This window comes from Odontesthes bonariensis, chromosome 14 (assembly GCF_027942865.1).
Source record: "Odontesthes bonariensis isolate fOdoBon6 chromosome 14, fOdoBon6.hap1, whole genome shotgun sequence".
Taxonomy (NCBI): domain Eukaryota; kingdom Metazoa; phylum Chordata; class Actinopteri; order Atheriniformes; family Atherinopsidae; genus Odontesthes; species Odontesthes bonariensis.
The window spans coordinates 2,257,015-2,267,500 of record NC_134519.1 but is presented as its reverse complement, the minus strand read 5'-3'; the positions used below and the strand labels follow the sequence as shown (position 1 = coordinate 2,267,500).

Below are 10,486 nucleotides of genomic sequence, written 5' to 3'. Positions count from 1 at the left end.
GATTGATTAAAGGAGCACAAAGACGAGCCCCCACAGGTGCTGCTACTGAGTGAAAAGGCAAATACAACATCTGGAACTCCATCTTAATAAAAGGACTCTGACGATAAACGAGCTGAAAGGTGGAGGTTTCGTGCCTCTTTCTTTTTCTATCGCAGTTTTTTTCTCTTTTCCTCATCCTTTCTGTTGTTCCTGTGAGTGGATTTATGTGCACAGATCTCATCAAGACTTTTCTTTCTGAAGATAATTAAATAAACAAACATGTTTCTACGTGAACACTTCACCTTAAGCTCAGTAAACTGGCCAGAGAAGCTTTTAAGGAGGAAGAAGAAGACGAAGGAGAATATTCTTCACGCACAGTGTTTAACAGTAGCAGCACTTTTCTGCCTCCCTTCCACTTGTTATCACTTTCTTTTTAACTCTGCTTTCACCCGTGAATGGTGAGACTGAGGCGTTAAACGTGCGTGGTTCTGGCTTATAAATCAGCCAAAAGGTACGTACCCGTCTCACAGTTTACGATCATGTGACATTAATGTTGGACGCATTAATGCACAGTAAACATGCACATTTATATTGAATATATTCTTGTTCTCTTTAATGTTCCCTGTCAAACTGCAGTTTCTTGAAGGTAAAACTGCAGATCTTTAAATCTTTAGCGTTTATTGCAGCGCTTCCACGTGCTGAGCACAGAATGGCTGCTGCATGCATCCAACCAACACCTCCCCAGGCAGGCCGGCGTGCTTCGGGTCGTTGTCCCGTTGGAAGATGAACCTTCGCCACAGTCCGAAGTTGTTATTGCTCGTTGGGAGTTTGGTTAAAGCTCGAGCTATTTTAATACGACTCAAGTTCAGAGTTTGCCCTAACTCTTGCCCTACCCAGATGTTTCCAGTGGGATCTATTCACAACAACCTTTCACCGATCTAAACGAGATAACAGCCACATCACAGCTCTGTAAAGTCTGACCAACATGATAACATGAAAATAGGATTGTAACTATGATATTCGCAGTCACAGAATAGAAAAGTAGAAAAGTATTAAAGCATTTAAGCAATGCAACGAAGCCCAAACCAGCAACATAAAGCAGAAACAGGCCTAACAAGGCTGCTAACAACAGGACACGATGGATTAAACTGAACCAGGCTGAACACTGCATCAGAGAGCATTTATGTAGAAATAAAACTGATGTGAATTCATTTATTCCCTTTTATGTCCTCCACGTCCTTCATGTAACTGCAGATGTTTCAGTGGTGAGCAGTGATGGCTCATAACAGAAATCTTATCTCAAAAATCATTTTCTTACACAGAAACACAACAAAAACTCATCCTACAACTCAAATCCCACAGAAACCCAGCAGACCCAGTAAAGCTCAGCAGCTCTGTTATTCCAGCTTTTCACTGACAGAATCCGTCTTTAACCTCTGAACTTCAGCAGGCTGTCCCTTTAAGGAAGGCTTCACCTTTTCTCTCACACCTCAGACCCCAGAAACAGCTTACACTTACCTTCATCTTACTGACACAGACCTTTAAGTTTAAAGCATTAAAACACGACCATAACAACTCTATTTCACAACACTGTTAAACCAGCTTACACTGAAGAAATCCTCTTTGTAGCTTCTGAAGAACTCTTTTCTCTCCTCTGACTCTCAAACTAACACCTCGGACTAAAAAAGCTCGAACTCTGACCTTCTATACCAAACATAACTCCAGACACTTCTAAGCAGATATAAAATGATATAAACACATTAAAACACATAGAGCTGGAATAGATTTTCAGAGTTTTCTTGAGATACTTATTGATTCCACCTTCAAGCTTTTTTGTCCTCGGGTCACATCGATCATCAGGATCCGTCTGCTCCCTGATGAGTGAGAATAATTTCCACATATATTTAATAACTGGTGTGTGCCTCGGTCCGTGGTTATCGCCCTTCTGGGCACTAAAGGTCGGCCTGTGGCACCAAGACATCCCCATCACCGTCCTTCATTCACAGTTAGCAGCAGCAGCTCAGGACACATTTCTCTGGGGGGCAACAGGAGCAATGATGCCTAAAGTGACCCGTTCAATGGGTCAATTAATAAGTAGCAAGTCAGCTGTCACCATTTGTTTTTTTTCTGGTCAACTCACATTTCCAGCAGCGCATTTAAGCACGAGATGGCAAGATAAAGATTCTCCCTTTAGCAGGCAATCAGTTTCCCTTCAGATACTTTGAACATGGAGAGATATCTGCTTCACCTTTAAAGGAGAACTGCGGTATTTTCAACATTAAGCCTCTTTTCTGAGTCGTCTGCAATGTTTTAGAACCCCCCTCACCGCTTTTTTGATGTTTACTGCTGTCTCCGGTATTTGCCTAATTTTGATTCTTCTCAACCTGCTTCAGAACGGCAAGTCATGCGCATGTCCTTAAAGGTCCGTAAAAGCACCATAAACGTCCGTTTTCTAAATCATCAACTCACCGGAGTGGTTACTGGTGTGCACTGGTAATCCATATCAAATTTCGTGGCGAAAAGTTGCTTCTGTCGTGTTTTATTTGACATTTTGTACTGGACGTTCGTTGATATCACTCCGCCACCGCTAAGAAAATAGTGCGAGCATGAACGAGCTGCCAAATAAAACACGACAGAAGCAACTTTTCGCAACTAAATTTGATATGGATTACCAGTGCACACCAGTAACCACTCCAGTATGGAGGTGCAAGGTTGTTGAGGGCTTTGTATTTTTATGTTAAAATGTTTCACCTGATTTTAATCAGAATAATCTGAGCTTTCCAACAGTTTCTCACAGTCACCAACGTCCACAGCAGGTGTAGAAGCAGCAGCAGGCCTGTAGGTGGCGTGCTAACTTAAAGGCTGTGACATCACAAACTTAACTGACACTTTCACCTGATTTAGCTTTTTATTTCTCAATCATCATCATCATCATCATCATCATCATCATCATCATACTTCTCATGGTAAAATCAGGCTTTCAATGATTTCTGAACTGTTCAGATTCTGGACCAGAACCAATAATGGGCCACATTAAAGATTAAATCCACGAGTAAAAGGTGAAAATACAACATCCACGATAACCAATCATAAAGGAAAAGGATCACTTTTATTGATCTGACAGCGACAGTGAAGAGAAAGAAGAAATGTGGAGAAAGACCGAAGTGGAAGGACCTGCAGCAAATAATCCAGCTGTGAACTGAACTGCTGACTTGTTGCTGAGGACATTTACAACCTCATCACTCCACTAGCAGGACTTCATCTGCAGAGACAGCCAGACCTAAACTTTAGAAGAAGCAGATTCACTGTTCATGGAGCTTCTTTACAGAACAGATCAGACAGTTTGATTGACAGGACAGATGATCAGAGGAGCTGAGTTTGTACCACCATCATTCAGACAGGGACTAAAGTACGGGTGGAGTTTGTGAGTGAAGCAGCAGCCAGTAAAGGAGTAGATCAGAGCTGCAGCATCAGCATCATAAAAGGAGACCAGACCCTGCTCATAATCCACAAACACCCCCACCTTCTCAGGAACAGACTGAAGACTGAGACGGACTGCAGGGTCAGCAAGAGCTGTGTACTCATTTCCATTTCTCAGACATACAGTCCAGAAACCGTCCTGAGGACTCACTGTGATTGGTCCCTTCCTGTTGATCGACTCTCTGGCCACTCCTACATACCAGGCAGTTTTTCCTTTAACCTGAACCTCAAAGTAAAATCTGCCTGAAGAGAAACTCTGATTTCCTAAAACACAAACACACTGAGAAAATCTCTCTGGATTATCTGGAAGAATCTTCCACACATCACCACAGTGATTCACTTGTTTTCCATCCTCAGACAGCATGAGTTTAGGATGAGCTGTATCAGGATCCAGAGTAACATCCACTGCATCCTGCTGGAGCCTCTTCAGCTCAGCCTCAAACAGCTTCTTCATCATTTCACTGAGTGTCTCCTGCAGCTGAGCCACAGCCCTCACCACAGTCCCCTCATTTGATGATGGACGGACGCTGACCTCTGTCCAGTCCTTGGTGGGTGGAGCAGCTTTCAGGGAGGAGAAGCTTTGGAGGAGGTGGAGGTGGTCTTCAGAGCGTGAGAGCTGCTCCACCTCAGAGCTCCTCTTCATCAGCTCAGAGATCTCCTGTTCCAGATCTTTGATGAGGTCTTCAGCCTGTTTCTCAGTAGTTTCCTGTTTGTCTTGGATCTCCTTTATCAGCTCCTTCAGGCCTCTCTCAGCAGACTCCTTCAGAGCAGTGAAGACCTGAACACCTTCTGCTTTCTCTCTGTCTGCAGCATCTTCGCTGATCTTCACCGACTCTTTGACCTCCTGAATCTTCAGTCGTCTCTTCTGGATCATCTGCTGGATTTCAGCCTCTGTCTTCCCCAGCTCTGCCTTCTTTCCTTCATATTCTTCTCTCAGAGGAACAAACTCATGAGTCTTGTGGTCTAAAACAGAGCAGAGCATGCAGACGCATGTCTGGTCGGTCTTACAGAACAGCTCCAGAGGTTTATCGTGCTGCTTACACATCCTGTCCTCCAGGTTCTCCACCGGCTCCGTCAGCTGGTGTCTTTTCAGACGTGAAGCAGTCAGATGAGGCTCCAGGTGAGTCTCACAGTAGGAGGCCAAACACAGCAGGCAGGACTTCAGGGCCTTCAGTTTGGTTCCAGTGCAGACGTCACAGGGAACTTCTCCTGGTCTGGCAGCTTGTTGCTCTGAGCTGCTGCTGCTGGCTTTCTGCTGAGCTCCACGTCTGAACTCAGCAACCAGCTCAGAGAACAAAGTGTTGACTCTCAGCTGAGGTCGAGTGCTGAAGTTCTCTTTGCACATGGGACACTCGTACAGAACATTAGCATCCCAGTGTTGAGTGATGCAGCTTTTGCAGAAGTTGTGTCCACATGGTGTGCTGACTGGATCGGTGAACACATCCAGACAGATGGAGCACAGAAACTGATCCTCAGATCGCAGGTTGCTGCCAGCAGACATGTCTGCACTCTGAGGACAAGAGTCAGAGAGAAAAAACAGAGTTTTACACTAATGAAGACAATGCATGCAACAACCGTCCGTACGCACAGATTTGTTCTTTAGTCGTGCGTACGAGTGATTTAAGAGAATTTGCGCATTCACCAATCTTTTCGTATTTTATGTTTTCTTTCAGGTACGAACAGAATTTACGAGTGATCCAGACCTGTCGTAGGAGTTTTCCAATCAAGTTTGCTTGACTAATTGATTGTATATTTAATTACTTTGAAGCAAACATAAATAAATATATACATTATACCCCAAAATGATGCTGACATTATTCTGTTTGCGCCTGGCCATGGCGAGACGTTTTTTTTTTAAGCCATTTTCATATCAAACCATTTCTTCTTTATTTCGGTGACATTACGAACTACAGGTTACACAGAATTAACAGCACTCGTAATAATTTCCCATTTCTTGGCTTTAGCAGGTCCCGTAATTCCACTGCTGACTCTGCTAAAATGACAGATTTTCCTTTCTGGATCTCTGGAAGCAGAACTTCAGTCTCAGAGCCCCTAAAGCTGTTCTTTCTGCGCCCTGATGCCATCATCATGACTCAACACTTCCTGGCACAGCAGAGAGGAAGCACAGCCTTATATGGTATCATTTTGGGCGTGGAGTATGCAAATCTATTATCCTCATGCATGTGCACTTAAATACGCACGGGTGGCATTCATCATTTACGCAGGTCGTTTACACACTTAGGCGTCCACTATTCCGGCACGTCAACGTAACTCGCCGGATCGGATGCCATCGTGTCGCCGTGTTGCTACTGCAGTGGGCGTGTACAGAGGGGCCTGTATACGAAGTTGTAGATAGAACATACGGGCTCCGGGGGAAAGTAAATAACTTGTGATTTTAACCAACCGAAGTTTCTCCCTTTGAGTTTTGGAGGGAAATGAATGTGTATAAATCGTCAGCAATGGAACATTATTTCGTATTTCACCATGGCTGTGGATCTGCGAGTGAGGAGAGCTGCTGTGCTGCTGCTGCTGCTGCTGGAGACAGGAGATCACATGATCTACTGTCATTGGGTAACGCACTCCGTCTGCCGTGGCAAATTTGCATAAAGTTCGAGCGAGCCCAACTTTTTGACGTGCCGCAGGTCCGCCGCTCGCCGTGCCGGAATCCCAGCATGCTTTGCGAGCACGGCGACAACGATCGGCCGGATTTCATTGAAAATGAATTGAATGCGTTGGATACGGCTTGCGTCCACTATTCCGGCACGGCGAGCGGCGGACCTGCGGCACGTCAAAAAGTTGGGCTCGCTCGAACTTTATGCAAATTTGCCACGGCAGACGGAGTGCGTTATCCAATGACAGTAGATCATGTGATCTCCTGTCTCCAGCAGCAGCAGCAGCAGCACAGCAGCTCTCCTCGCTCGCAGATCCACAGCCATGGTGAAATACGAAATAATGTTCCATTGCTGACGATTTATACACATTCATTTCCCTCCAAAACTCAAAGGGAGAAACTTCGGTTGGTTAAAATCACAAGTTATTTACTTTCCCCCGGAGCCCGTATGTTCTATCTACAACTTCGTATACAAGCCCCTCTGTACACGCCCACTGCAGTAGCAACACGGCGAGACTTGGGCATCCAATCCGGCGAGTTAAGTTGACGTGCCGGAATAGTGGACGCCTACCGTTATTCCTAAGTTAAGAGCGTTTGTTGAATCTGACGTGGCGTGTTCGTAAGAGAGCTTCGTACGAGAAAAGTGAGAGAAATTTTGAATAAAAATACGAAAATATTCCTGCATGAGGCCTAATATCTACAATCCTAAAGCTTCCAAATGATCCTAAAGTTGAATCTGTCCTGATGAGAGTCAGTCAGCATTGAAGCTTCCTGTTTGGTGGAAGCTCTGAGTTCTGTGTTAATGCTGGTTGTTGAAACGCAGTAAATATTATCAGCTGTACTCACCAGTGTTTGACTCAGTGGTTGAGAAAGAACAGATGAACTCACTTTATTTCTCTTCAGACAGAAACACAGAGGTTTGTCTCGACTGCAGCTCTGCCGTCACTCTGACAGACTTCACTTTCATTTCAGGGAAATGACGATGAAACTGTTTTTTTCCAGTGTTGCTCCGCCTCCTGCTGCACCTTTTTCTCAGCATTTGTTTCCTCCTTCAGGTTCAGACGTGATTATTTACAGACTTTTGGCACCAGATGAGTTTAAAGTACAAATGTATTTATGAGTTTATTGCACTTTACCGCACAAAACCTGTTTAAAGCCACAATTAACTTTCTGCTGCTCTCATTTTGGCCTTTGAACGTGTTTTTCTTCAAGCTGAAACACAGGAAGTTGAGGTTACTGCAGTTCATTCCTCCTGATAGTGGTTGTTCTGCTGCCCTCTGCTGGTCACAGAGAGGAACCACATCAGACTGACAGGTTTCCTCATTAGTGGCTCTCAGTGATCTGATACACTTGGTATTAATCAATAAAATTAACTTGGAAATGAAAGTTTTTGTGTGGGCAACCTCAGAAAATCATGAAAACATCCTTCATTTCAACAGAAGAACTTTCAGGTTATTTTTGTTTCTGGACTCTCAGAAACTCTTTTATGGAAACGTTTGACAGTAAAGGCACCATTTGGTTTTACATCTATATTCATATAGAAAGAGAACAGATATAGAAAATAAATTTAGATTGTTTTTCTTTAAACAAAATTCATTTGGGAAAATTGTATTACAGTTTAATAAATATAATTCTATATTTCTGTAAAAAACACACACATTTGATGCAGCAGCGCCTCACATAAATGTTTAAAATTACTATTATAATACATTGTAATTTAATTAAATTGTTACCATTTAATTTAAACAAACCTGTTTGCTTCAGGTCAGTGAATACGGATTATATATAAAGACTGTTTATACTTGTTTTGAGACACCTGTCTGAGGACAAAGTGTTGAAAACCATAAATGTTGCATTACTATTGCAGCAAACTAAATAATATATCAGAAATATAGAACTTTTAATGTCCTGATCCAATCATCATGTCTTCCAGACTCTCCTGGAACCTTTAAAGTGTCCTGATCAGCAGTTCTGCAGCTTCCTGAAGCTCTCTCAGAGTTTCTCTTTGGACATTTTCTGCTTCTTCCCTCATCTTCAGTCCTTGTACCTGAGCATCTTCAGAGGAATGTGTTTTTTCTTTGTTAAGCCACTTAACTCTGACCTATGAACCACTCAGGCAGGAAAAAGGCTCCTAACTCAAGGGATGAACCAGTGCTGTGTCCACATTTTAAACTGGATCTTTAGGCACTTTGTTCCCAGCAGCCTGTCATTTGTTCCCATTTCTTTAGCTGCATCTGTGAAAAACAGCTTCATAGTTTAAACTTTTTTGTACATTTAAAACTGCTCTCAGTTACCAAAAGAGTCAAACTAATATATGAAATTCAGTTGAAAAAAAATCCTAATTCCAATAAAATGAACGTTATCATGTCTAAAAATAGAAAAGTAGAAAAAAAAACAGACAATAATAAGAATTATATTTTATTCAACATCAAGAAAAAGTAAATAAGATTCAATTTAAAGCTTAAAAAAGGAATATAAGATATAATCTAATGACTAATTGTGGAACAATTAATATAAATTGAATGATTAAACTGTTTTATGCCATGTTTATGTTTTCCTTATTCCTTCAGACTTCACATGCAAACATGCGTTTGAGGAAGAGGATGTTTTTGCTGATCAACAGCTCTGTGAACAGGAGAGAAACTCCAGTCTGGACCCGGAGGAACCAGGATCTCCACAGATTAAAGAGGAACAGGAGGAACGCTGTAGTCTGGAGAGCACTGAAACTAAACTGAAGCTGGAGACTGACGCCTTTATGGTGAATCCTCCTGATGAGAAAAGTGACTGCAGTGAACCAGAACCACACAGTGACCAGCTCCTCTCTCCCATCACACCTGTAGCTGATAACCAAGATCAGGAAGGAAACAAACAAGAAGACACCATTCACAGTAACAATGTTGACAGCCTCCTCAAGTCGAAGAGTAATACTGACACTTGCATAAAATGTGACATTTGTGGAAAAGCCTTTGAAAAGAAGTGCCAAGTTAGGAAGCATCACAGGATCCACACTGGTGTGAAGCCGTATGCTTGCAAAACATGTGGGAAAAGATTCTATGAACAGTCAGTATTATCATATCATGAAAGAATTCATACGGGCGAGAGGCCGTATTCTTGCAAAACATGTGGGAAAAGTTTCAGGGGAAGTGATAAATTAGTCCTCCATATGAGAACTCACACAGGCGAAAAGCCTTATTCATGCAAAATGTGTGGGAAAAGTTTCGTTAAAAGTAGTAATTTGACTGTCCACATTAGGACCCACACTGGTGAGAGGCCCTGCGTTTGTAACACCTGCGGAAAGGGATTTACTGACCTATCAGCACTGAAAAAGCACAAGGCAATTCATACAGGTGAAAAGCCATTTAGTTGTGAAACATGTGGAAGAGGTTTCAGTCAAAATAGTCATATGATTGTCCACATGAGAATTCATACAGGTGAAGAGCCTTATACCTGCAACACATGCGGGAAACGTTTCAAACAGTCATCGACCCTGAAAAATCACATCAGAACTCACACAGGTGAAAAGCCTTTCCACTGTAACACCTGTGGGCGGGGATTTATGCGCCCATCCATGTTGAAAAATCACATTAGAACTCACAAGTGAGAACTTTTAGGACATATCACAATGTATCAGGATTTGTCCTGGTCGGCAGTCCATCACAGGGCGAAATGTATAATTTTATTATTATTAATTTATTTGCTTTCATCACTGGATCTACGTACAGATGAGAAGATACTTTTGTGGTAAAGTATTTACATTTAATTTGGCTCCTTCTGACGTTGAATCGTGTGAATATTAAAATGATTCACTGAAAATCTTGCAGTCTAAACTTGGCTTTACTTTGAGTTTTACCGTGAGAGCAGGTTGGACGACCCCCGCTTCACCTCTGACCCCTGGATGTCACAGTTTATATTAACATATAATTGATTAAAGGAGCACAAAGACGAGCCCCCACAGGTGCTGCTACTGAGTGAAAAGGCAAACACAACATCTGGAACTCCATCTTAATAAAAGGACTCTGACGATAAACGAGCTGAAAGGTGGAGGTTTCGTGCCTCTTTCTTTTTCTATCGCAGTTTTTTCTCTTTTCCTCATCCTTTCTGTTGTTCCTGTGAGTGGATTTATGTGCACAGATCTCATCAAGACTTTTCTTTCTGAAGATAATTAAATAAACAAACATGTTCCAACATAAACTCTTCACCTTTAGCTCAGTAAACTGGCCAGAGAAGCTTTTAAAGAGGAAGAAGAAGACGAAGGAGAATATTCTTCACGCACAGTGTTTAACAGTAGCAGCACTTTTCTGCCTCCCTTCCACTTGTTATCACTTTCTTTTTTACTCTGCTTTCACCCGTGAATGGTGAGACTGAGGCGTTAAACGTACGTGGTTCTGGCTTATAAATCAGCCAAAAGTTACTTTC

General features: G+C 42.5%; 4 protein-coding genes across 4 annotated transcripts in view; 2 read left to right on the top strand and 2 right to left on the bottom strand.

Moving 5' to 3' along the window:
* Positions 1 to 118, top strand: part of LOC142398537 (uncharacterized) — a 2,313-nt gene extending 2,195 nt beyond the window's left edge. The window contains exon 2 of the mRNA XM_075482577.1: positions 1 to 118. This exon is cut by the window's left edge and continues 1,349 nt beyond it. The gene's annotated coding sequence lies outside the window, so the exon portion shown is untranslated.
* LOC142398498 (uncharacterized) overlaps positions 1 to 10,486 on the bottom strand; it is a 462,406-nt gene that overhangs the window by 357,050 nt on the left and 94,870 nt on the right. The gene's annotated exons all lie outside the window — the stretch shown is intronic.
* LOC142398510 (E3 ubiquitin-protein ligase TRIM39-like) lies at positions 2,848 to 7,025 on the bottom strand. Its single transcript, XM_075482549.1, has 2 exons — positions 6,917 to 7,025; positions 2,848 to 4,969 (listed from the first exon to the last, which is right to left on the bottom strand). Exon 2 carries the CDS (start codon positions 4,958 to 4,960, stop codon positions 3,314 to 3,316), a length of 1,647 nt encoding a protein of 548 aa, XP_075338664.1. The 5' UTR covers positions 4,961 to 4,969; positions 6,917 to 7,025; the 3' UTR covers positions 2,848 to 3,313.
* On the top strand, positions 8,584 to 9,781 carry LOC142398557 (uncharacterized). The gene has a single exon (XM_075482600.1). The coding sequence runs from the start codon at positions 8,826 to 8,828 to the stop codon at positions 9,669 to 9,671; it is 846 nt and encodes a 281-aa protein (XP_075338715.1). The 5' UTR covers positions 8,584 to 8,825; the 3' UTR covers positions 9,672 to 9,781.

Excerpts from the sequence above, each read along its gene's own strand:
- LOC142398510 (XM_075482549.1), bottom strand. The coding sequence starts at position 4,960 with ATGTCTGCTGGCAGCAACCTGCGATCTGAGGATCAGTTTCTGTGCTCC.
- LOC142398557 (XM_075482600.1), top strand. The coding sequence starts at position 8,826 with ATGGTGAATCCTCCTGATGAGAAAAGTGACTGCAGTGAACCAGAACCA.